Source organism: Anguilla anguilla, chromosome 11 (genome assembly GCF_013347855.1).
Source record: "Anguilla anguilla isolate fAngAng1 chromosome 11, fAngAng1.pri, whole genome shotgun sequence".
Lineage (NCBI taxonomy): Eukaryota > Metazoa > Chordata > Actinopteri > Anguilliformes > Anguillidae > Anguilla > Anguilla anguilla.
Window position 1 is genome coordinate 31,878,610 of NC_049211.1, and position 26,864 is coordinate 31,905,473.

General features: G+C 46.4%; 1 protein-coding gene across 2 annotated transcripts in view; it reads left to right on the forward strand.

Annotated features, from left to right (window-relative positions):
• Positions 1-26,864, forward strand: part of LOC118208152 (plexin-B1-like) — an 84,011-nt gene that overhangs the window by 38,390 nt on the left and 18,757 nt on the right. The window contains exons 1-12 of one of the 2 annotated variants that reach the window (XM_035382541.1): positions 1,604-1,763; positions 10,284-10,374; positions 11,239-12,352; positions 14,925-15,107; positions 19,874-20,002; positions 20,186-20,286; positions 20,667-20,799; positions 21,482-21,638; positions 22,759-22,867; positions 23,215-23,323; positions 25,365-25,499; positions 26,117-26,239. In XM_035382541.1, the coding sequence (XP_035238432.1) occupies positions 11,261-12,352; positions 14,925-15,107; positions 19,874-20,002; positions 20,186-20,286; positions 20,667-20,799; positions 21,482-21,638; positions 22,759-22,867; positions 23,215-23,323; positions 25,365-25,499; positions 26,117-26,239 (2,271 nt within the window). In that variant the 5' untranslated portion in view covers positions 1,604-1,763; positions 10,284-10,374; positions 11,239-11,260. Of the gene's footprint in view, positions 1-1,603; positions 1,764-10,283; positions 10,375-11,238; positions 12,353-14,924; positions 15,108-19,873; positions 20,003-20,185; positions 20,287-20,666; positions 20,800-21,481; positions 21,639-22,758; positions 22,868-23,214; positions 23,324-25,364; positions 25,500-26,116; positions 26,240-26,864 lie in introns of those variants that run through there. The other variant, XM_035382540.1, reaches the window with a different exon arrangement.

Genomic DNA, 26,864 nt, shown 5'->3' on the forward strand with positions numbered 1-26,864 from the left:
TTAACAGGGGTGAGACACAGGTTTTGCTAGATGCACATCTTTGTCTTGCTAGAGTCTGCACAAGGCTCAGATCTGCTTCTCGTAAGACCTGCAAAGCCTCACCCTGCTGGGGGAATAATATATCCAGCCTTGCTACTGAACATTGGAATGCAACACTATTAAATAAATAAAAAAGCTTTGGAAATAGCCTAATGTTATGAAAGGCATTTAAGCCAACCAAAACATATGAGCCTTTCCTTTGCCATGAAGACAAAGGCATCTCCATTCTTTAATTTAAGTCTGGTGTGAATCGCTCTTCTCCCTGCTACGAGTCTGTTTTCAGTCTTTGAGCCACGCGTAACATGTCATGTGTACAGTAGCATTTTGGTAATGTGCGATCATTCAGGGAGATACAGTAATCCGGTGTGCTTAAGCAATGAGGCCTTTCTCACACACACACACACACACACAGAGTCATGTTTGAGCATCCACATGCAGTAACAGGCATAGCAGAGCCTTCCCTGACTTGACTCATCTCCCAAATCTCTTCAGTTAATCCCCCCCCCCCCCCCCCGAGGGCTCAGAATCATGGGGGGGGGGGGTAAAGTAGGTAAAGAGGGAAACATTAACCCCCTGGGCGCATGGTACAGTGGGGCTGACCTCCTTAGTGTGCCCAGTCCCTCTGCGGGGGTACAGCTCCAAGACCAACACCTCTGAAGGTTAAAGGGTAAAAAATGAAGCTGGTTGAAGGTTCAAGCTCCCAGTAGGGGCATTTAACAGCAGCTGAAACCTGCAACCATCCGATGCCTTACTCGCTATTCCGTACCTGAGCTGGATTACTTTAGTATTTATTACATGATCTTTAAGTGCCCAATAACATATATACAACTAATAACATATGCAGATATGCTTGTATATGGTAGCGGTGTGTCTGGTGGAAAATAGTGGCGTACATTACAGTGTGAGACCTGGCACCAGGAATGATTCCAGGAAGCCCTAGTGTCTAAGTCCTAAGCCCCTGAGGGAGGGTCAGGTGGATAAGGCCTACTGGCTGGAAGACTGCTATGGAAACTAGGTTTATATCCAAATGGTTATAGGGTCAATTCCCCGGTGGCAGTGCTGTTAGCAATATGACTAACCTGAGCTGCTTCCCTGAACATCCAGCCCTATGAAGAGGTACCATCGGCCGCGTGATTGCGTAGAATAACTGACTGTGGTGTTAACTCCTGGGATCATTAGCATGTGAAGGTCCTCCTAATTTTGCGTCTGTTGGGCTCTCCCTTGAAGGCTGATTATTTTTGGTTTGTTCGCGAGGATCGCGTCCAGCACGATGCCGCGCATCCCAAACGTGTTTGGCATTCCACTCCGCGCTCCGGCAGTGCCAGCCACTCCGGTGGGGTGGGGAAGGGGGAATAGGGGAGGGGAGGGGGGTGGAGGGGTGTGGTGTTGGAGGGAGGGAGGGAGGGAGCGAGAGAGACAGAGGGAGACAGAAACAGGAACGGAGGTTACATCAGGCTGGTTAGTCCAGCGAGGTTGTTGATGTCCCTTTCATGGAATGCCACGCTGGCCTTTTCTTTTTTTATCTTGTAGAAATGGCTTTTGTTTCCTCGTGGTGTTTTACGGGAAGAACGGTTCTGACATTTTACAGCTTACAAATTGTTATCAACAGGCCTGTGATCTGGGCAGACCACTGTGTCTGCTGTGCTGGGTAGCCAACGGGCTCTGCTGGCTTTTGGATTCATGGGTCTGAATTGATTTCTGATTTCAAGGTGGGAACAAGTGAGGTGAGTTCAGCTGTGTAATAAAACACTTTAATGGGTCAATTAAGCGCTGCGCAACTACAAAAAGCAGACCCTGCGGCTCTACGGGACCTGGGCTGCAGACTGCTGGCTGTATTTTAGGCCTCTCTTAAATCTCCCGTTTCTCCCCATCTCCCTCTTCTGATTGCTTTAGATTTAATAAGGCTGCCCTCAAATCATTTTTATGGCCACGCTGATCCGAGAGAGTGGTAAAAGTTACGGAAGCATCGCTCTCGAGCATCCCTTTAATGTGTCCATAACGCATAATGAAATTTGAAGGACTTTTTGGCAGGGGATCAGCAGAGCCTCTGTGCTCTTGCCTGTGGAGCTGTGGTCTTTGGGCTCGTGACTGGTGTGCGTTTGCAACCCAAAGGGTCCAGGCGATTTTCTCTCGTTAAGACACTGATTTTACCTGAGGTTTACCTCGACCCTTCCTGCTTCAGTATAATTAATAATAATAATAATAATAATAACAGCAACACTAAGAATACTAACAATATATTTCATGCATGTTACTTTATTCTTAGTTTATTATTAATAATATAATTAATTGATTTATAAAATCACTCTGGGTTATGTTGTTTAATCAGATAAACAATATTATGCAAATGTTCTCATCAATTCATATTCACATGTGGGTGCACAAGCAATTTGCAAAGTCGTTTCTATTCTGTGTTTGTAGGAACATCGGCTGCATGAGTTTGCATTGCAAAATAACGCCGTGTGTGCGCGTATGTGTGGCATGAGTGTGTGCACGCGAGTCTGTGTGTGTCTGGCATCCTTTGGGACCCCCCACCCAGTCCAATCAGACAGAGTGGGGCATCGCCATGACAACCGGAACCACAAAGGGCATCCTCAGTCCCTGCTGCTAGATGAAAGGAAGGCTCGTTGTGAATGGGAGAGAGCGATGTGGGCGGGGCTGGGTGGGCGGGGCACAAACACATGAATAAGCGTGTTCGCGGGATAAAAAAGGTTTCTCCGTTCCCCGCGACGCCCCAGTTAGAGCGCACAGAATAGCCTTTGTGTGCAGTGTACTCCCGTAATAATTAAGACTGATTTAAGTGGATGGGTGTGCAAACACTGTGCTTAGTGCCACCCTGCATTAGACCACATCTGTCAGGCTGTCTTCATTTACGTTCATGGGGTACTGTAGGTGGCCTTTTCTCCTGTGTGCCCCAGAAAGATCTTCAGTTGATGTTTAAAATTAGATTTATATGAGGATAATGCTGAAAGATAAAATGCTGTGGCGTATGCCCTTGTGGTGTTACTGAATGTTTCAGTGTTGAAAATACACTCTGAGTGTCACCAAAGCAGCTTGTCTCACATTATTATGATTCTAGAGGTTTGTGTGTGTGTGTGTGTGTGTGTGTGTGTGTGTGTGTATGTATGTACGTGTATACAGTGCAGTCCGTAAGTATTTGATCGAGGCAATTTTTGTTGTTTCGGCTCTGTAGTCCATAAACATAAAATGATGAATATGAGGATAAAAGTGCCGACTCAGCTTCAATTTCCATCTCATCGGGTGAATCGTGTAAAACATTCAGCTCTGTTTATACATAGACCCTCATGGGGCCATTGTGATGTTGTGGAAGCAGACTTTCTGTAATGAATACACTGGCGATTTTTATCCCTCTCCCCTCAGTGTTAGCTGCGGGTACGAATGTGTACTTTTCCAGTGTGTGAATTTCAGGTCTTCTTATAAGCGGGGCTTGTGATTTCATTGGTAAGTGGCTCCTGGTCTGTGCTTTCATTGGCCAGACAGGCTTCTAGTCTGTAATGTCATTGGCTGGACTGACTCCTGGCCTGGCACTGTGGATGGGACAAGGCCGTTATGGGGCTGCAATGGGCTGGGTGTGGGAAGGAAGCTGAGGCATCTATCAGTCAGATTTTGGTTTTGGCGGTGGGGTGTTGGGGAGGGGACCTTTAATAGTTAAGCTACATGCTTAATATCCTTCTATGTTAATGTGTCTGTGTGTCCATGTGTATTTAGGTGTTCCTGTTTTGCTGTGAGACACTATCTTATCTGTGAAGTTTTAAGCAGCTGAACATGACTTATTCACACCATAAATGTGTACATGCTCTTCTCTCAGACTGAGGGTGGGGTCCATGTGAGTCCATGTTTGTACCCACAGCTCATTGAGCACACATGAACACACGCATGCACACACAGCCAGTACACTCTGGGTTTTAAAATAATTTTTCATCATAGGTACCTGGTAATAAAGTCTTTGTGAGTTCATTTCACCAGACGTTCAGCTTTTTGTGTTAGCAGCTCCCCAGTTCAAACGGAAGCTACCCAGCATGAGATTGTGGGGGGGGGGGGTGTGGAGGGACAGAAATGTGGGGAAGGAGAGGGTCCGGGACGAGGGTTAACCCAAAGACCGGCGCACACATGCAAGCCATCGAAAAATGGCTGAAACAAAGAAAACAGTTACGCCTTTAAGAACGTTCTGTGGCCAAAAAAGGAAACATGAGGCACAGCATGCATTGCTGAAATTGGATTGAGTTTCCCACCCAGAGAGAATATAAAGTTCCTTGTGCACTTTTTATGAGAAAGAATGGGACAGATCAGGCAAAGGCATTTTAATATGGCAGAACTGGAGCTGAGCTCAATAACAATTACAGTGAGCACCCATAAGACACAAGCTAGAAGCCGACCGAAGGTCTTCTATGTGAAAATCAGTTTTCATTGGTTTTCTGAAAGCAAATGTAATTGCTACTATGAAAGGCACATGTTTGGTTTCTCGGCTTAAGTGTAATAAAAATTGTGTTATAAGATTATATGTGATTATTTTTAGAATGTGTTATTGAGTATGCAAAAGCTAACGACCCATTAGCCTGCACTGGGTTGGATTATTCGTCCCCAGTGATGCCTGAAAACAGCATTAATTGAGTCCGCGCACAGACCGAAGTTTACGAGCGAACGCTAACGTGTTTTATTGGTTGAGCGGCAGACCGATGAGCGAATCTGATCTGAACGCACATGCCCTGAACGGGATGCTCCACATGCAGGCCCCTCGCACTGTGCCTGTCTGACGGTAAGGGAAGCAGGAGGGTGGGGGGTCATGTTTTAAGGGTTGTGCTTCACCACCCCCCCCCTAAACTCACTCAGCATCCCCCCCCCCCCCCCCCCTTCTCGCTCCGGGGGAAGGCGCCGGGCAGACTGTGACTGGCGATAACAGCAAAGTCCTCTTCAATTATTGAGCAGGGCTCTACCCCCCCCCCCCCCCCCCCCCCCCCCCTTATTCTGCCTGGGGCAATCGAAAGAGGAAAGGGATTCTGGGATTGGGTCTGGAGTGTGTCCCTGTGATTGATAAGTGTGGGGTTGTAAATGGTGGCTCAGCAGCAGGTGTGTTTAGTGCTTTCCCCCGCAGGTCTCCATGAAGAGCTCTTGTCTCTTTACTTATTAATTTATGGTGGGAGGTCTGATGGCACCCTCCCCTAGCTACATAGAAGACCCCCCCCCCCCCCCCACATGCATTCACTTATGACCCCTGGCCACACAGGCTGATGTGCAGTGTTAGGACTCGTACTGCATTGGGCTGTCGGGTGGCACATCCAGCTAAAGCAGTAGATCTCAGTAGAGACAGGGTTCAAATGGTCCCGAATTGAATCTGGACTGCGCCGTTGCTAACTACTTGTTAGCGACAGCAGCCCTGACCCAGGAGGTGGGGTTTCAGCTGGGCCAGTCACTGAAGTGCAAACCCTGCAGTCAGCTGAGAGTCAGTCAGGACCAGGGCTGGGGACCCCAGCATACTCTCTAGCTCATAGAGAGGCCATAGAAAGAGGAGGAGTTGGGGAGAGCGGCATTTTTCCGAGGTTGGAAGACCAGAGGTCAAGACATTGGCGGCAGAGACTCCATCTCCTCTCTGTCTATGTAGATTTATAGATCTTTTGGTCAGGGTGACCGAGGTCCTGGGACAAGCTAGAGCAATGATTTCAAGTTTTTTTTTTTTTATGGAAAATGCCATGAGTTATGTTTCTACATTTTAAATAAATTTCAGACCAACTTATAATTCTTTACATCTTAAAAGCATCTGTGACCAGTTTATTTATTTGTTTGTTTAAATGAGAGCAGGCAGTCCCATACTCCTTATGTATTTTTAAACTTTATTCTGACAGGGGGTAAGCAGGGGCAGTTACAGGTGGAGATGAGATCACTGTACAGAAAGTGTCATGGCAGGGAATCGAACCCCTAGCCAGGCACGTATGGGTTTGGAAGTCAGCCACCCTACAGACCGTGCCTGCAAAACTGCCTGGGCCAGTCAGAAACATACACTAAAACTGGAATATCAAAAATTCACAGAAAGTGTGAACTATCAATTTAATTGTACAGAATACTTTGCTGAAGGGAACATCACTAAAGCCGTACTGACCATCTCATAGTTCTCTATTCCCGTTCAGTTGACTGAGCTGTGCAATTAAGTGAAGAATTTTAGCATGGCTTTCTCAGTCCTGAATCACACATTGAAGTTCTCTTGCCTAGGGCAAGTCGGAGCTTTGAGCCACCAAATACATCAGTGGTTACACTTAGCATTAGACAAAGTGAAAGGAATTTTTTTAATATATATTTTTTTTATTATGTTATGGATGGGGGGTGGCCTGTGAGGGTTAGACTCTCCCAACTTGTTGCTTTATATAGATTGCTTGTGCTCACAGCCCTCCAAAGACCTTTCTCTGGGGAATTATTGGCAATTTTTCTTAAAATTACATGCGTGTAATTGCATTGTGGGAATTTGATGTATTCTGGGAAATTTCTTAAGAGTGAACACCAGAACAAGTGAAATGAAGGAGACAAAGATAGTATCCTTGTGACCAAGTGTTCTGTTTGGTATACCAAGAATCCATACATTCATAGACTTGTGAGAATGTAGGCTACATAGAGAGTGTGTCCAACTTAACTCTTTCCCTGGATTTCTGCACGCTCGCCTGGGCAGCCATTTCACAAGAGATCGGTTCATTCCGATACTTTCTCCTGCTTTTCTTTTCCCAAGCTCCGCCACATTTTAGTGTATTTTCAAACTGCCAACCATCTGCTCCTCGGTATTACGGGAGGTTCTGATATGGAGCTGCCGTTGGGGTTCCTCGGTAGATATCCGGCCCCTGGCCTGCGGTTGCCCTCTGTGGGGCCGATAAAAGGATTAAAGGGGGTGGAGCCATCGCAGCCCGTGTCCTCTACTGCTGCTTGCCCTCTACTGCTGCTCTGTTTGGGAAAGGGTATTTATAGTGCGGGAGTCTGACTGTCATGAGAACTTCCTGTCTAGAACGGTGGAAACGGTCCAGAACGTGGATGTTTGAGAGATGTTTTTATCAAAAGGATCATTTGATTAATTACCACAGCTTCTTTGAGTGCCCTTTTTTCTACAAAGGAGAAACAGCAGTAGTCTGAAGTCTAATGGTGAGGACTTCTGAGCAGCAGTCTTGGGTACAAAAATGACCCATTGTAAGCTATAGTTATGGGCCACAGGTGTATTTTTAAGACATACATTTTTTTTTTTTAAACTTCACCTTTGTGTCCTTTTCTGGATTATGTGCAGGCATTTTCCAGAAACACAGCGACATCGTAACGTGTGTTAGGACGTGCTGTTGGTGTTCAGCAGTGATGTGCAATATCTCATTACATTCACTGTTTCGGTAGGTTTTTGAAAGATTAACTGTCAAAGTAAAAAAAAAAAAAAAAAACCCATTTCGTTCATTTTAATGAAGTTTGCCTAAATTTGGGGTGATTGGTTGCAGTGGGGCAGAAAACATTCAGCCAGGTTTTTATTTTCCGTTGAATTGGGTGGCCTCAAGCAGGATATGGGATTACTGCGTGTGTTTTACAGGCTATTGACTGGGCGTGTTTTGAGTGGACGGCCACTCCTCTGAAAGCTAGATACTTTCTTCCGATTTTGATTCTCTCTCTGTCTCCCCCCTTATAATGTAGCCTAATAAGGTATTTCGCAAAAAAATAAATGAAGTGATAATTGTGTGCTCTGTCTCTGTGGAAAAAGAACTCAAGCGAGTGTTGTGGCAGGGTGCAGGAGCAGTGTGAATAGACCAGTGTGAATAGCTGTCGAACCCAAGCACAGTGAGGCTGTTTTTGATGCCCCCCTAGTAGAAAGGGTTGTTGCCCTTGGCGGCGATAAGCGGTTTTCATAATCTTGGCGAGCGGCAACCTCCTTAGTTTGTTGCCAGGTTCTTAACAACCCCTGACCGCATTACATCTGACCCGCGCAGTCTGACAGGTCGCGGAAAGGCTTCTGACACAGTGGTGCGATTCTTCCAGCCCCCCCGCAGGCGCAGTGCGGCCTCCTTCTGGGCCTGAAATGTTTTCCACCGGATCCCCTGGTCTCTTCCCAATGTCACGCTTTAATAACCAGCAAAGGATTCGATAAGGGGAAAAGTTCACCCCTCTGTCCTGCTGGTTGGGTGTGGGGGGAGGAGGGCCATGGAAGTGCTGTGTGTGTGTGTTTTATTTCTCTTTAACCACTGATTTGCTCATTTTTTGGAAAATGGCGGGCAGGAATTTTTGTTCTTTTCATTTGACTATTTACCAGATTACGAGTGTGCAGTTACTCCTGGTTCTGACTGCGACTGCAGAAAACTAACGTGTTAATGATTAAATAAATGCCAGCATGGTGATTGCTGGTTAGATTGAACTAAAGAATGGATGCAGCAATGTCCTCTCTGTAATCATAGGAGCCCCCCTACACACATACCCCCCCTAACTAACTGGGCAGTGGCCTGAGTGCATGTCTCTGTCGCACTGTGGGAATAGGGGCTCTTTCAGAGTCCCAGTCTTTCTCTCCAGTGCCAGCCTTCCCACTCCAACGGTCTGGCTGAACTGGCTGGACTCCATCCCACTTCCGTGCCATGCGTCAGAGGGAGGGAGAGAGAGGGGGAGACAGAGGCAGTGTGTGTCTGAGGATGAGACCGAGAGAGAGAAGTGGTTGAGAGAGATAGTGAGAGAGAGGAGGGTTAGCCAGGGTTAACGCCCAAAGTGACCAGGTCATTCAATGGGCAGCATTCACTTCTGCTTCATGCTTCTGGTTACTAAAATAAGGTACAAAAAGGTTTTCATTTAAGAGTGCATTGAATTTAACTGATTTGATTTTGTACTGCAAATTTTAACTGTGAATTTGAATTTATTCATTTAGAATTTTATAGTATTGAATTTATAGTTTTGAATTCCCATCTCACAACTACAGAACATTTGGGTTACTCTGAAAAAAGGGGTTGAACGTGGATCCGATCAATTCTACCTGGGGCCAATCATCATCGATCTCTGTGAAAAGGGCCAATGAATGGCCAATGAGGATTCCTGTTGATATCCTGAGATCTGAGCCACCTGCAGCAGGCACATACAGAAACTCTCTAATGTTAGCAAGCGAGGCATAAATGGGGAGTGCAGCAAGTTGTCTTGTCATACACTTTTGTAGCTAGCCAGGCAAATTTTATGGTCTAATTTCTAGAATGATATATGTGTAAACTGTAGAATAAGTAAGCCAGCAAATACCGTTCTAAAAGTGAGTTAGCTAGGTAGCTAACTAAACCCATGTTCAGGTTGTTTGATAACCGCTAGCTAGCTAGTTTTACTATGCTGGTTATGTATTCTAGCTACCATGTACCTATGTGTAGTATTCTACATGTAGGGGACAGCAGGGCCAAATGTAACATGGGGCAAAATATAAGACTTTTTAGTGGTTGCATCGGAGCAAAATGTTTAAAATGTTAATTTAAAACTAAAATTTGAAGCAAATGTATTGAAACGGTTAAAAAATTCAACAATTGAATTTAACAGATTGATTTTTTTTTTCTTTGTGAAATGATTGTGTTCTTAAATTCTGAACTCTTCAAACCTTATTTCCTTCTGTAGTTCTTTCTATTTTATCACCTTTTATCATATCAGTTCTGACTAATGCAGGAACAGTATGCACTGCTCTGCAGAAAGAACTTTATGATTTTGTTATAATTTTGTTGCAAGTTGAGAATGCAGCTTGCTTGGTGCCTGTAATCAAATTTTGTTCAGACAAGTAGGGGGAATGGTGTGGGCGGAATCAGTTTATGTACAGAGATGCCTTATTACAGAAATGATATACAGTCCTACCAGGGTTATAAATCACAGCAAATCGATCAATTCTAACTTCATACTCATCTGTTCTGAGTGCTCCAAGTTTCCAAGGAGATGGAATTATCTTCCAATCAACAGAACTTTCACGTCTACGAAGCGCTCTTAGGTCTTTCAATTATTTTACTGAAACAGTTCACTGCTGGCACTATTACATCAGCAAAAACTCCACACACAACCTACACCAGCAAGCAAGCAAATAGCTTGATTGGCATTTGTACACTCTCTATTAGGGTTGGATCCCAATCGTGATTAACTTCCTGAAAAACAATGCCAAGTCCTGCCTGCCAGTTCTTACTCTCGCCTTGCATTTCTTTGTGAATATTGTCATCATAATTTAATATGGAAGTGTTGTGTTAAAATAGATCTAATGCTGCTTTGATCTTCTTTCACAGATGGTGTCAGCAGGGTTCCATTTGAATTGATCCCCGTAGCTGGATGGCCAAGAGGATCGATGCCTCTCTAAAACGACGTCAGAGACGAATGGTGAGCAACAGAATTTTCCCGAACTTCATTCATTCACCTCAATTCCAATATGAAAATGGTGGAGAGGTGGGTCACTCAACCAGTGGAAAACCATATAGAAAAGAGAGGAGTGATGGATTGTGTGCAGGGTAAACCAAGAATGATGATAACGATAATATCTTTATTTATTGTACACCTTAATTTTGTGATGATCCTAGAGCTTTACACTATAAAAGCTGGCATTTTTGCACCTAGTTTAAATCTGAGCGCAGTAATATATTACTTTTTTGCAGATTTAGATGTGGAACAGGTCATTTTGTAATGGCTTTTTAAATTTAGACAGCTATGAGTAATCAGGCACTAAACATCTACTGTCAAATGTCAGTCTTATCAAACGGAGTCAATAAAAACAAGGTTAAGATGAAGACTGTGAAATGTCCACACTTTGGTGCCACACTCAAACTAAGCTATTTCATTTTGTTTCATTTGTTTACACAAAAGCTTTCTGCTGGTATGGCACTAATTCCTTAATCCTGTTTTATTTATTTATTTTATACACCCTGTTGCTGTCCTGGGCTAGTTAAATGGGAGTAAGACAGTTATGATGTAATCTTAACTATGTTGAGATGTAGAGGCACTCTACCAATCCCAGAGTATCTTGGTATCAACCAGTGAAACAATGTCAATGGTGATTGGTGGATACTACCTCAAGTAATATCATCAGTCACATTGTTCTATTGTTTGGGACCAATGTAATGTGTCACTTCTGGGGCTCCTTCCTGTTTTCTCAGAGAAAGGTGACATTGATACTGTCATATCCCAATCTTCGTATCCCTCTTACTGACCAGGAAGTGGGTTGTCTTTCTTTTCGCTTCCTGTTCCCAGTCTGTTTGCCAGTCGGCCTGGGATGGCGCTGATCTGCACGGCTGCAGTACTGCTGTCTCTCTGGGGTGGCGCCAGCGTGCTGGGCGGCTCCCTCTACCCCGCCTTCACCCGCGATGACACCCGCTTCCAGCACCTGGCCCTGCACCCCGACCCGCGGGCCGGCAAGGTCTACGTCGGGGCCCAGGACCGCCTCTTCCAGCTGGGCCAGGACCTGCAGCTGCAGGAGGAGGTGGTGACGGGGCCCGAGATCGACAGCAAGGACTGCCTGCCGCCCATCAACGAGGCCAACTGCCCCCAGGCCCGCCTGACCACCAACCACAACAAGCTCCTCCTGGTGAACCCCTACTCGGAGGAGCTCATCATCTGCGGCAGCATCTACCAGGGCACCTGCCAGAAGCGCAACCTGTCCTCCATCCGGGACGTCCTCTTCGCCACCGACCGGCCCGTGGACACCCAGTACGTGGCGGCCAACGACCCCCTGGTGTCCACCGTGGGGCTGGTGGTGCGGCCGCGGGGCAAGCACCCGGTGCTGTTCGTGGGGCGGGGCTACACCAGCAGCCACCCGCCCATCTCCACCCGCATCCTGGACTCGGAGCCCTTCTTCTCCTACGAGGAGACGGCCAAGCTGGCGGTGGCGGGGCGCCTGTCGGAGTACGACCACCATTTTGTCACCGCCTTCTCCCGCCGCACCCACATCTACTTCCTCTTATACCGCCGCGACCTCAAGTCGCAGTCGCGGGAGTACAAGACCTACGTGGCCCGGATCTGCCTGGACGACCCCGCGTACTACTCCTACGTGGAGGTTCCGCTGGCCTGCCGCTCGCCTGAGGGGAGGAGCTATAACCTCCTCCAGGCAGCGAGCGTGGGCCGGCCCAAGGCCGGAGTGGGTTCAGGGGCGGCGTCAGAGGCGGAGTCGGAGCTGCTGCTGGGGGTCTTCTCCGCCCGCCTCTCTTCCTCCAATCGGCCCAGCGAGGACTCGGCCCTCTGCGCGTTCCCATTGGATCAGCTGGACCGGCGGATCGATGCCACCCGCGACCTGTGCTACACGGACAAAGGGGGCGAGTCGGCCTACATCGAGTACGATGTCAAGTCCATGTGCGCCGGCCTGCCCATGGTGAGAACCTGTCAGTTTCTGCTGGGATATCGCATATTTAACAGCGTAGATCAGGGAAGCGCTAAACTGGCCTTGGAGGCCAGTAGTGCTCCAGGTTTTCTTTTGCCTCATGTACTCAGGAACTGCAGTAGCCAGTCAGTGACTACAATCGATGAATTATCTATCAGGTGGAAAAGAAATCGAACAGTACTACTTGCTTCAAGGGCCAGGTTATGGAGTATAGGCAACAGTGTGGATCCCTGTTACTCTAATCATGGCCCTCAGGGTCCAAGACCTCCTGGTTTTCCACCCACATTTTTACAAGGGAGTGAGATGGGAAGACAGTCTAACCAATCAGTAGCACTTATTGTTCAGTTAATTAACGGGGGGAACAGGAAAACCAGGGCTGGATTTGGATTTGAGGTCCAGATTTCAGTATCCATGGTATAGATTATAGAGCATAGAGGACAGTATAGATTATAGAGTATAAAGGACAAAGAGGAATGTGATGTACAGTATCACCAGTTTGTTTGAAATACAATGTATCCTTTCCCACTGTTATCCACTGTCTAAAACAATCAGAATCATTCTCTGAGGTTGTGTTCTCTCCAAGCATTACACATACATTTAATCTGCAAATGAATTTAATGCACTCGTTTCCTGTAAGCAACTTTACTTTCGTATTTGAAATGCCCCCATGGCTGGAATGGCTGGAAGTGGTGCCTGTGCACTAGGCAGACGGATGTAGCAGATGCCTGTGACCAGTGAACCGTGTCATATTTAATGAGACTCGGGTTCCGTCGGAGACGGGGCCCCTAATGCTCAGGAGCGAGCGCTGTACTGTAAACCGACGGCCTAATGGTGCTCTGTACATGGACAGAAGCAAATGACTGCGATACCTTAATGGGACTTCTGGGAATCAATAAGAGGCCGTTATGTTATGGCCGTTTAGAAAGGGCGAGGTGTAATGAAGACGGACGAGCATGGATGACGTCCTTTAGATAAGATAGGCATAGGCTAATCTTTTGTAAGCAAGATGTCATTTTTTATATATTGTCTTGTCTTCTCCATCTCTCTAGCTTAATCTATTTGTGAAGTCTCTCTAGTTTGCTCTGGTGGGATCTGTCCTAGCCTTGTATCTTAGTACTGTCTAATCAGTCATGTCTAGTCAGTTCTAGTCAAGTCGAGTGTACTTAGTCTTGTCTGATGTTTCTGTATTGTTGAGTCTGGCCTAGTCTGGTGTGGTGTATTCTGGTCTGTGCTCATCTAATATAATTGTCACCTCTAGTCTAATTTAAGCTGCTCTATCTCTTTGGCTAATTTAGGCTGTCCTATCTCTTAGTCTAGTTTATGCTGTTCTGTCTCTTAGTCTTGTGGTGGGTGCTCTATCTCTAGAGCTTGTGTAGGGTGCTCCACCTCTAGGCCTAGTTTGGGCTGTTATACTGTATCTTAGTCTAGTGTGGTCTATCTCTCAGTGTAGTTTAGGCTCTTCTGTCTCCTTGTCTATTGAAGGCTGCTCCATCCCTAGACCTGGCTCTTGTCCAGTCTTTCTGTAGCCATTTGTCTGATCTTGTCTTATTTATCTGTCACACCAATTCCAGTTTTTCTGGCTTGTCTTATATTCATTTTAAAACTATCAAGCTTCGTTCTATGCAAAATAAGACCATTGCACGGAATCACGCTAGATATAGGCTATTTAAAGCTCAGACATTTGGAAATAAGCTCAAGCATTTGCGAATAAGAATTTTAATATTTACCGAATCAGGGTTTCCCCCAGGAAAATAGAGGAAGGGAAGTGCCTCAGAGGTTGAGCAGTGGAGGTGTAAAGTGGTGAGCCTTGGTATGCACATGGTGTAGCCCACACCTGACCTGGGGAAAACATGACTACACAATGCCAGTTTTTGCCCTTTGTTTATTGGAGATGTGAGTCTAAGGTTTTATTGATTATTCCCTGATGTTTGTAGAGGTGCAGCACCTCCACTATTAGTACCTGGGGGAAACCCTGTAAATAAACATCTTTTCCTTTTGGTTTTGCAATTACAAGTCTAAAATTCATATTGAGTTCCTGTTGGAGATGTGCTGCATGTATGCAAGCTAAATTGTCTTGTGTAATTTATACAGAACAACCCCATGGGATTTTTATGCTTGTTGTAAAGGGTATTGTATATATTATACAGTAGCCTATATATTGCTTTATAAAATACTTATATTATATATATAGACTGCAAAATACTTGTGGATCGACTTGGTGTTATTGGGTTTTCAGGCATAAAGTGCTCATATCATCTCAAATTTACTGAACAAGCATGTCATTCCTGGGTGGAAAGACCTTTGAGACGATATAGGGATCAGTAATGTAGGCAGTATCTGAATCTGTTTGGTACTACACAGGCACTGCCCAGGTTTCAGTACTTTTTAGATGAACTGAAAGCCTTCTTCCATAGCTACTGTTGTTTTGAGTATGAGCAAATGTAGTAAAAAGGGAAGCAGGGATGAGTTGAGGTTTTAAAGGAACAAACAGGCAGCTGGCTTAGGTGACTTTGTGAAAGCGTGACAGGAACTCTTGCACACTTTGCCTCTGCTTGTGTTCTAGAACACGCTTGAGGCCTACCCCTGTGGCTCTGACCACACCCCTAGCCCAATGGCTAGCCGGGTGCCCATGGAAGCCGAGGTGCTATTGGACAGCCCGTCCGCCCGTCTCACTGCCGTGGCTGTCAGCATGAGGGCGGGGCACGCCATCGCTTTCCTGGGGGACTCCAAAGGAAACCTACACAAGGTAAACCGGCCATGCCATGTGTGTGCGTGTGTGTGTGTGTGTTTTTTTTTTCCTGAAATATTTTTGAGTGGGTGGGTTAAGAAGCATGTAATCTCTCTTACATTGGGTCTGTCACACAGCACTTTTGACTACTGTCAGTTTCTTCAAAGTATGTTCTTGCTTCTGGGTTTGCTGTTGCCAGTTAGATAAACAGAAGCAATTATGTTGCGTGTGTGCCTGCCTGCGTGTCTACCGGTGACTCAAATTAACCACATGAACACATCTCACCGACACCAGCACAGGGACCTTGAACCCATTGTAAGATCTAACCTTCCCTCTACAATTTATTACCAAGGGAAAGAGGATGTCAGAGCCAGCATCCCTGAGGCAATGAGGCGGTGCTAATGATTGGTGCATGCTGCTTTTTGTTCCATCCAATTAGCCTGGCTTAATTGGTCTGGTTGTTTAATTAGCTGTCTGCTTTTGAACTGATGCATTTCCCAAGATGCATTGCATTGAGACATCTATGTAAAATGCAAAACTGTCAAATGAAAGCGGGAGCAGGTGCAGCATTGTACAGGTGCTGTGGTTTGTTCTGTGGGTCCCCCTTATTTGTTTCCTGTGAGAACCGAGCAGACTCGCCATCTAGTGGCATAACAAGGTTTTGCGGATACTTTTGTGGAGCTGCTTAGCCAGTCAGGTGAGAGGATCCCTAGCTTTAGCCTGGCTGCATAGTCTCAACCAGCGAAGCCGTGCCCAGTTAACAATCAGGCTAATGCAATTTTGGAAGTACGAGCAGAGGCTATAGCCTGAGGCTGTATATTCACAATATGTATGAGGTCACTGTGCATTTGTTGCATTGAGTGTGTTTGAGGTCGCGGTATGGATGAAGTCACAAGGTATGATGTCAGAGTATTTTAGCCTGTATGAGTTCATATTAAAGTGTATTCAGCACCAGTGTTTCAAGGCGTGTTTCCTTTCTACGCCCTTGGTGGAAATTCCGGCTTGCTTTTAAGCTGTTAGCAGTCAAGCTGGCAACAAGATGGCTGAAATAGCAACCGTGCTGGCAAGACCGTGTCCAGCTGGTGGGCCAGTTCGGTATAGACAACAGACCAGCACCTAATTCCAGATGGTATCTCACTGGGGCAGAAGCTGGTTCCAACTAGATTCCATCTTAGGCTGGTGGCTGGAATTTCACCAGGGTAGTGCTAGCCCATGGGAATGCAGTGTGGTCTCTCAGCAGAGCATTGTCTAGTCCTCTGTTATATGGGTTAGTTATCAGCGTCAGTCAGGCTAAGAAAACTGTTCCACACAAATGGGCTGCTGTATTCATAGCAACAAGTTGGGGGAAAAATTACTTAAATGGGAAACTTAATTGTGGGAACATAAGAATATTGTTTTGCTTTTTATGCCAGTTGCTGATGGCCTGCTCTATTGACTGTCACTCTGTCCTTCAGTGCTTGGGTTTTACAGTACGTGGCCCTTGAGATCACTGTGCTCTTTATTCTCCTCTTATGTGTATTTCAATGCATCAAATGCACTCCCCCCCCACCCCGCAATGGCCCTGCCTTGCTGGTATTTAACCCCCCCCCCCATAACCCCTGCTTGCTTCGCTCTCGCACGCGGTCATGTGGAACGTTCCAGATCCGTGAACTCCAGGGGGAGTCCTGCCACGGGCAGAGTGGTGTTCATGTTTGGTCCTTGCAGGAAATGTGGCCAAAGTTAGCGGAATGCACAGCACTGTTCCAACCCTTAGCAACCTGCCCTGCCGACCTGGCAGGCTATGAGCTCGTTTTGTATTAAATGGAGCTACGCTGTGCCTCATCCTTTTATAGAATCAGCTTTGTCTTTTCGGTTTAATAAAAAGTAGTCCTTTCTCTTTAGTTAGAATTTAGTTATTTGCTTCCAGATTTTCTTCTGTTTTTACATCTCTACTAGTCACTGAAAACATGCCTTTTTGTGTGTAATTAACACATCTCTTTTAATGTTTGCTATCTTTTTTTGTTGTTGTAATTTTAAAGTTACTCGTGCCACAGTGTGGAATAATTAAAGAAGCCATTGAACTCTGGGTTGTCCTCTCGCCCCATTTTACTGAGTAGTGTTTTATAGCTGTTTTATAGCCAGTGTTACTCTGTAGAGTTTTACAGCCGGTGTTGTTCTGTAGTGTTTTATAGCCGGTGTTGTCTGTATTTAGCTCCTAATGATTCACAGTGACAGCTTTGTTCAGGGTTCCGCTGTCGCCACGGCCACCGTGACTGCGGTCCAAGTGGGGTTTTGCATGAAAAGGAGCCATTATTTCCCCTGGTCACTGTCCTGCCATTCACCGCGGACACTGCCAAAGACAGGACGCAGACGTGCACAAGCGCTGTGTCATTGTCACTGTTCTACTGTCCGTCACGCCCCGCCAGGCCCCAGCCGTCCCCTTGACATTTTTGCACATGACCTCTATTAATCAAAGCGCGGAACAAAAGCCGCCATTGTGGCGGAACCCTGCAGTATGTATAATTCATAAGGTCAGGCTCTGCTCGTCAGGAACATGGGTACCCTGTGTTCTTTTCAGGAGTGCAGAAAGCGAAATGCGGTATGCAGTACGTTAGTGTGAGATCTTAAAATCTCCTCATCTCCCTGGTTGCTGCCCCCAGACTCTGACATTTAATTGCTCTCTTTCTCTTTCGCTTTGTCTCTCTCACTCTCACTCACTTGCAGTACTTACTGTCTCTCTTTCTCTTTCTCTCTCTCACACTCACACATGTGTACATAGTGTGCACACACACACACACACACACACACAATCTATCAGTTGCACTCCCACAAGCACACTTATGGGCTAAAAACAAGTATGATACCATAAAACTATTTGCCCATTCATGATTTCCTCTATTATTCTGTATTTGTCACACAGAATGGTTTCAGATCTTTAGACAAAGGGTAATATTAGTCAAAGGGAAACTGAGTAAGAAAATGCATTAAAAAAAATATTTCATAAATTTAATGAAAAGTTATCTAACACCCATTATCACCCATGTGAAAAAGTAATTGCCCACCAAAGTTACTCAATCAACCAATTTTAATTGATAATTTGATTCAGCTGATTGAACATAGCCTGTTTAATGTAAACTTCACTCATTCAACCTTACCATCAAAGTGAAGTAGTCACCACAAAGTTTCTACAAGCACGCTATACTACGATCAAAAGAAATTCCAGAAGCTCTGAGAAAATTATTGAAATATATCAGTCTGGAATGGGTTACAGGATTTTTAAGGCTCTGGGACTCCATCGAACCACAATGAGAGCCATTATCTTCAAATGTAGAACACTTGGGTCAATGGTGAATCTTCCCAGTAGTGGCCGGCCTGCCAAAATTTCTCTAAAAATACAACGAGGTCTCATCCAGGAAGTCACAAAATATCTCAGAAGAGCATTGAAAGAACTGCAGGTCTCTCTAGCATCAGCTAAGGTCAGCGTTCATGACTCCACATGAGAGAGACTGGGCAAAAATGGGCGTTCTGGGAAGGTAGCAAGCGGAAACATCTGCTAACCAAGAGAAACATCAATGCTTTGCTTACATTTGCAAAAAAAAAGCATCTGGATGATCCCCAAGTCTTTTGGGATAATGTTCTATGGACAGAGAAGTCAAAAGTACAACCTTTTGGACGACACATTGTCCCATTATGTCTGGCATAAGGCAAATATAGCATTTCACTGTAAGAACACCACACTAACAGTGAAACATGTTGCAGGTAGTGCGATGGTGTGGGGGTGCTTTGCTGCCTCGGGACCTGGACGACATGCCATTATAGAAGGAACCGTGAATTCTGTTCTGGTCTGTACCAGAAAGTTAAGGAGAACCTCCGGTCATCTGTTCATGAGCTGAAGCAGAAGCATGATTGTGTTATGTAGCAAGACAATGATCCAAAACACAAAAGCATGTCCACATCTGAATGACTGAAAAAGAAATAAAATCATTTAGAGTGGCCTAATAATATTCTTAAAAATATGTTTTGTGTTTACTCAGATCTGAAAACATTTAGTGTGACAAATAATAGAGGAAGTCAGGAATTAGGCAAATACTTTTCACAACGCTGTACTTATTTGTGCATTTAGTTTTATACAGACTTAGGTGTTGTAGTACCATTTGCTGTCTATTTCATTCACCTCACATAGATTTATCAAGCTCTGTCTTGTTTCATCAGTACAATACAAGATAGTTCATCACTGCTGGTATTTAAAACATTTTAAACTTCAATTACAGGAGAGTTTCGTTTTAAGGGCCAAACCAAAGTTCAAACCTCATCTTGACGTTTGGCAGATGTGGACAGTGATTGGTTCCCATTCTAAATATTTGGCTTAGGACGATCAACTGAAAAGCAACAGGCCATCAGGTCATATCGCAAGAGGCAACCTTTCTGCCTGCACCATAAAGGCACTAGGCTGCCCTCAGATTCAAATGTAAAATGCCTTAATAGCTGGAAATGCCTCTATGAGTACTGTCAGAGCACACAGCATGCAAGCAGAAGAAACAATAAAATATAGCAACAATGCTGACAACAAAGTGTATAGAAAAATTAACTGTTGTTGAAAATAATTTTTCTGTTCTGAAGTTTTTGTCTCTTTTTTGGAATTTGTTCAAGGGATTCCACGTTCATGTTGCTGTAAGCTGATGTTCAGATTGTCCAGATGTATAAATGAACAAACTGTTGTAACTGTTGAGTGTTTCCCTCGCTGATCCCAGACCAGTGTTTGTAGGATGGCTGTAGTAACAGATGGTGGTGACTATATTTCCCAGGTGTTCCTGGGACCTGACGGAAAGACCAAACAGTATGCTACCATCCCCATCCAGCCCGATGTGCCCATCAATGGTGACCTCCTCCTGGACCACACCCAGGAGAACCTCTATGTGATGACCAGCACCAAGGTTAGGGACCTCATGGCGTTGCATGGGGAACTGATACAACACAGTCCTTGTAACCTTTAGAAGGACGCATAGTCTGGATGAGAATAAGTCAAAAGATGATGTGGAGTAGTATAATGGTTAGGGGTTACAGGTTTGATTCCCAGCTCTGGTTGTGTTTGTGGAAAGGCTGTTTCTCTATTCCAGGTGGAAAAGAGGCCGGTGGCCGAGTGTTCCCAGCACATGGACTGCGGATCCTGTCTGTCGACCAGGGACCCGTACTGTGGTTGGTGTGTTTTAGAGGGAAGGTGAGCCTGCAGAACCCAGATAGTCCCTGGTGATGGACTAAAACACATCATACTGCACAGAACCCAGAATCTGTACCGGGGATTGTCCTTGGTGACTGGCTAAAACACATCATATTGCTTATGGGATCACTGTCTCTTCCGTAAAATGACTAGCTTTATTTATTTCCTTTTTTTTATTAGGGAAGTTAGTATTTTTTGAAAATGTTTTTTATTTATTTTTCATATCTGAATTTTTGTTGGCAATGTACAATGAAAGACATTTTTCTCTCTTCCTTTTGTGGGTTTTGTTCAGGTAGCAATGACAATCTCTCTTCTCGCTTCTTTCCCTGTATCTGACTCTTCCTCCCCTTCCACACCCATCCCCCCTCCCACCGCCCCAGGTGTGTTCAGAGCTCAGAGTGCGCAGGGGCGGAGCTAGCAGGCCAGTGGCTCTGGAGTTTTGACGCAGCACAGCAGTGCCTCAGCGTGCAGTCACTGAGGCCGTCCAACATCAGCCGAGAGGAGAAGAGAGACGTGCGTGCAGTCCTGATTCTCTTCCTGTTTCTACTTTACTGAGATTCCTCAGTTTTTATTTCTAGGACGGTATCAGAGTCTGGCCTAGTGGACCAAAATAAAAATTTAACAAAATTTCAGTATTCCTGTGTTTCAGCAAATAACGTGTGTTTATTAGGAGAAGGTAGTAAGGAAATGTAACAAACACAGTGCACATGATCTACTATAACTTTAGGGGGTTATGATAGATCACCTGCAACAGTAAGTTATCTGCAGTAACATAGCATTATAGCAAAGTATTTCACCTGATATTAAGTGTGCACTACATGCTCAATTCTGCTCGGTGAATTGCTTGAACCCAGAGATGGTTCTGATGGGCTTGTTTAGGTTTCTGCCAAAGGCACCTGTAAAATCGAAGGTTTCGTTCCTTCGTCTGCCCGTTTTGGCACCTAGCAACATAGCAGGATGGTGGTATTTTAGAGGTTTAATTTGAAAGCAGCTAGTTCTCTGTAAATGTGCCGTTTCATTGGCTGTTTGGAGGAGTGACAGTTTGTTTTGTCCCCATTTAGTGTGCACACGCATCTTGTTATCATTACATTTTTTAAAAGGGCCTATAACCTGTAACTTTGTGTATTTGGCTCCGCCCACACACATTCCTACCCAGAATGCACCCGTAACACCGAAGTGTCCCTTTGCCCTGCAGGTTTTCCTGTCAGTGCCAGGACTGCCTCGGATGGAGAACGGCGGGGCGTACACCTGCGTCTTTGGCGAGCACGAGAGCCCTGCCATCGTCATGGACACCAGAGTCACCTGCTCCTCCCCTGATACCGTGAACATTCCCCCTATACCCCCGGGAGAGGGTATGTACATGCAAAGAAAGACAAGATGAGGATAAAAGAACAGAAAAACTATTAAAAGTGGCTTAACTTTCCCTGTACATCCTCTGCAGAACATTTACCCTTTTCATTGTGCGTGTAGGAAATCACAGGTTGCAACAATCTTTTTTCTTTTTTTTTTTAATGCATTTTTAAAAATGATTTGAAGTAGGAGTCTCAGAATCTACAATAACCAATGGATGGGTATTCATGTTCCTGTTGTACAGTGATGCACTACATGCTTATATTTCCAACTATCTATAATACAGCTATCAACAAAGTCACCTGCAATTTTGCTTTATAATAGTGGTTTTGTCTCCCGGTAACTTTTCCATAAGGCGGGGATTGATTCCGTCTGTTTGGTTGTTCCTGTTATCTTTGGAGCCTTCGGAGGGTCGGGTCAAAGTAATACATTGTACAGGCATCTGTCCGACCGTGCATTTTTTTAAAAATTCATTCATTTCCTGGTTAAAACAACAGTGGGAAGAAGATCTGTTTTGATAGTGCTGATGAATGTCAGAAGCTGTTTTCATTTCCTCCGCTCCCAGTGCGGTGGGGGATTGGCAGGAAAGGAAAAGGGCACACGCTCAGAAACCCTACGCTCCAACGCTCCCGTCTTTCTGTCCAGACGGACACTTCTTTTCCGTGAAGTCATCGCGGGAGATACCGTATTTATTTATAGAATTTTGCTGAGATAACAGAGCTATCCGCCCGAGTGAGTGGGTGTTGAGCTTGACATCTTCTGCAACCGTACGTTTTAGTTCGCTCGTGGGTGTTAAGGAGCGAAAGATTGACGTGCTGCTCAGTTAAGAGCCCTTTTGTATCGCGGAGTTAAATAACAGGTTACTTATATAATTACTTGTGTTATCACAAACTCTCCACTGAGGCTCAGTTTTTCTGGCACAGATGGTCATTATTATAGAGATGTTTTTGTTTCATTCATTTCGAAGGAAGCGCGTTCGTTTTTTTTGTTTCTGAATTCTCATTCTCTCTGCGAGCCCGAGGGCGGTTTATGATTGATGTTTTCAGTGCGTCTTGTGGAGGCGGGAGAGAGCGCTGTCATTCTGTCTGTCCGCTGAAGGAAGTGTCGTCTTCCCGTCAACAGACCACGTGAAGACCACCCTGTCCCTCCGCTTCCGCGAGGTCACCGTTGCCGCCCACGAGTTCACCTTCTACGACTGCCGGGCAGTGCAGGAGCTCTCCCAGAGCGCGCCGTGAGTCAGCTTTTAATTTGTAAACCTCACCCCCTGGCCGGCTAGCAACTTCCTGTTTATATTTCAAACACGTTGGTTAATTATTATGGTGACAGAGAAGCTCTTCTCGAGCCGGTCCTAATGTAATTCTGGCGCCCTGCTCAGAGGAAGCCACGGTGGAGGTTTGGATGGGTTTGGCACCCACGTGTGGAATGTAATTGCTGGTTATTTTCCTGTGATCCCTGGCCATTTCTTATCGGTGTAATGATTGTGTTCTCCTCTCCTCTACTTCCTATCTCACTTTTGGTCACCCTTTACTTATTTTACTTTTCTCTCTCTTTCTCTCTTTCACTCCTCCCTCCCCCCAGTTGCCGTGGTTGCGTGAGCAGCCGCTGGGGCTGTAATTGGTGTGTTCAGCAGCACGCGTGTTCTCACAAGGACACGTGTGAGCGGGGAGTCGTCATTTACAACGAACACGTAAGTCATCGGGGCTGACCAGCAGTGTGCGTCACAGAAACTGAGCTTCACACTGTTACTGTACTCGTAAATCTGGGAGTTTGTCCTTGCCCCTGGGGGTCTAGGCCTCCATATACTGTGAAATGTACTGTCACAAAAGCACTATACAGTATTTATAAAAACCAATTGATTAATGATTGGTTAAAATAGTTGGTTTATGAAATATTAGCTGCACAAAGGTGTATTTGACTAGTATTTAATAAAAACCATGAACACCTGGATATATATATATTTTTTTTTTACGTGGATATATGGGTAAGTAATTGTCTCCGCTTGCACTAACCAGATTTGTTTAATCTTCGATGTTTTGCGCTTGATGTTGCAAAACATGCGACGATGCGGAAATGGCGATTAACCACCCATCGTGTGTCCGGCTGACAGTCCTGTTGAGCGCACGCGCTGTGTGTGTAACCCGTGTCAGCGTCCGGAGAATGCCGTAACCCAGGTGGGCCTTAGGCCCCCCCCAGTTTTGGATTTTTGGTCGGCTTTCATGTTCATTATTTATGGTTTTTTTTTTTTGTTTGTTTTTTAAAAATTTATTTTCTGCCTGCCTCCGTCTGTGTCTCCCCCCCCCTCCTCCCCTTTCGACCTCTGACCTTACAACTCCCAGTTCAGACTACCCACATCGGCCCCCCCCACCACAAAAGCCTTCGATAAATTGACAACCCCAACAATCCCCGTGACAACTCCAGCCCCCGCGACACCCCCGTCCACGGCGGCACCTACGACCACCATGACGACGACTGCTCCGCCCGCAGTAGAGCCCGGCGCCCCCACTCCGCCCCCGACCGAACCCACCACCCCCGAGGCTACGGCGCAGCTCCCCGTGCCTCTGTCCACCACGGCCGCCCCGACCTCTCCGCCCGTCACCACCCCGAGCCGCCCCGTCGCTCCACCCTCAGGTGACGACAACTCCACCCGCGTGCAGACGGAAGTGTCCGACCCCGAGCCCAACCCCCCGGAGACAGCGGGCGAAGCGGAGGGTGGAGAGGGGGAGGGTGGAGAGGGGGCGGAGGAGTCACGGTCGGGCCAAGGCTCGCACCCCGGCACCACCCTGGCTCCGCCCCCCTTAGTTCCATTTGCGGGTGTGGCGACCGATGCGCCCAACAGCACAGAAGTGTTAAAGGAGGAGACCCCGCCCCTGACCGAACCGCCCACCGCGGCCCCGCCCTCCTTTGACACCCCCATCCCGACCCCCAACCATGTCCCCGCCCCTTCTGAGGGCCCAGCTGAGCCTGACAACACACTGACAGAGCCCCCCGCCTTGCCTTCCCCCACTGGTCCTAACGAGGAGGCGGGCTCAAATCGGGGGGGCACCGTGCTCCCGCCCCCGGGGGAGGGCGAGACAGACTACGCGGGCGGCGGGAATGGAAGCTCCACCTCCACGACCAGGCTGCCCGTCCCGCCCACCTCCCCCCAACCACGGGACCTCGACTCCGACCTGGGGTACCAGCATGACCCCGCTGACTCGCCCCCGCTGGTGAGTCCCAGCCCTCAGACACAGGGACCAGCCACACACCCACCCCCCCTCCTCATTTCTGCTCCTCAGTGAACTCCCCCCCCCCCTCCCCCCCCCCCGGTCTGAAATGTGTGGCATCTGTTCTGTGCGTCTCATAACCTACGGGCCTATGCGTTTCCATTGCTCCTGCTGTTGCCGCTGCTTTCAAAACCAAACCAAAAATAAACTGGGCTGCCTTGATGCTTCAGAAACAGTGCGTGTGCCTGTGTGTTTGTGTTTGTGTGTGTGGTGAGTGTGTGCGTACTTGCGTGTTTGTGTGTGTATGTGTGTGTGTGTGGTGTGGTGTACTGTGGTGAGTGTGTGTGCTTGCGTGTGTGTGTGTGTGCATGATATTATTGTGTTGGTGTCTCTTCCATCTTGTGGGAAGATGTGCTTTGCAGTGGGCTCATTGGTGGGGTCAGAGAGGCTGTGGGTGAGGTGGGGGTGACCGGAGGGAGAGGGGCACTGTTTAACGAGGGGGGGCTGTGTGTCCCGGGACCCTAGGGGGATGAGGGCTCCATCGTGAGCATGGGGGCGTCCGCCTGCCCCTGTGTGGAGAGGGTGCAGAGTCCTGCCCACCTGCCCGTCAACATGGAGAGGAAGATCACCTTAGTGGGGCGTAACCTTCACCTCTACCAGGTACAGCACACCTGCTCACCTGTGTTCTGGTCCCTTAATTAAGGTGGGGCTTCCTCATTGTACAGGAAAGATTGCAGTATGTATGTGGTGTCTTCTCTGAAGACCATGTAGGTCAGAAGGTTTCAGCAGAGATGGACTTTTTTTCCTTCTTTCTTGTTTTTCCTCCTCCTTTCGCCTTCATCTTTCTTCTGTTCTTCTTCCTCTTCGTCCTCATTTCCTTCCTCCTCCTCCTCATTTTTTCCATATTTCTGTTTTTGTTCATAAGTGTTATTTGCAGAGCAAATGTGGGACATTATGATGATGCATAAATGTCACATGATCAGCAATGAGGTCCTAATCAGCCAGTATCAGGGTAATTAAGCACAAATCATGTAAGCACAGACCAATCAAATTTAAGCACATAACAGTTACGTACACATACACACAGCTACGTTCACACATTATATGAATATGGTAATTGCATGGACTCTGCAGGGCTCTTGGTACTGGAAAGTCTAGTTTTGTTTTGGAGCGCTGTGATGCAGTGGTGTTTTCTGTCAGTGCACACACTGGCCCGTGACTCCCTATTGGTGGACGGAATGAACATGCGGTCTCAGGCTCGTGTTTTGATTGGCCAGGAGGAGGCGCTGCGCTACGAGTGCGTGCTGATGATCGAGGGACGTGAGGTGGTGGTGGGCTCGGATGTGGGAAAGGATGAAGCCGACCACTCCCTCTTCTACATCACCTGCAAATCACACAAGGTCTCCCCCCCCACCATCTGGTTTCTGTACCATTTCAATCTTCCAATCTCTGTGTTATTTTGCATAGTTTATATAGCATATATATTACATAATATTTATGTATTTTTAGAGTGTTAAATTTCACCTGCGATTTTATGGTATTATTACTTAGTGTGTTTTCATACAGACCAGGAAACCAGAGAAATGTTCGCTCCGCATAAATATTCAGTCTCTCCCTAAGGCTTTTCTGATCCTGTACGTCAGGGTATAAATATGACTGAATATGCTGTAATAACAATGTTGGAAGGATCGCATTTTTTCCAGTAAGGAAGTTTGATATTCCCTCTGCTCTCCGAAATGAGTAACCTTTCGGATCTGTGACGCGTTTAACACGTTATCACAGAAAGCAAATAAATGAATATACTGCCTGAGGCAGGCACCTGGAAATGGCATTGAACCACGCACCAGACTCCCAGAGAAATGGATTGCCCTTCATTCCTTAAATACTGCAGTGTGTGTGTGTGTGTAGGTGTGGTGGTGGGGTGTTCGACCCCCACCTCCCTGTAACTGTAACATTCCTAAATTCACAGAGAGGGAATGTGGTGGGTGGGACGGCGCACTGAAACACCTCCATTTGGCCTTTCGG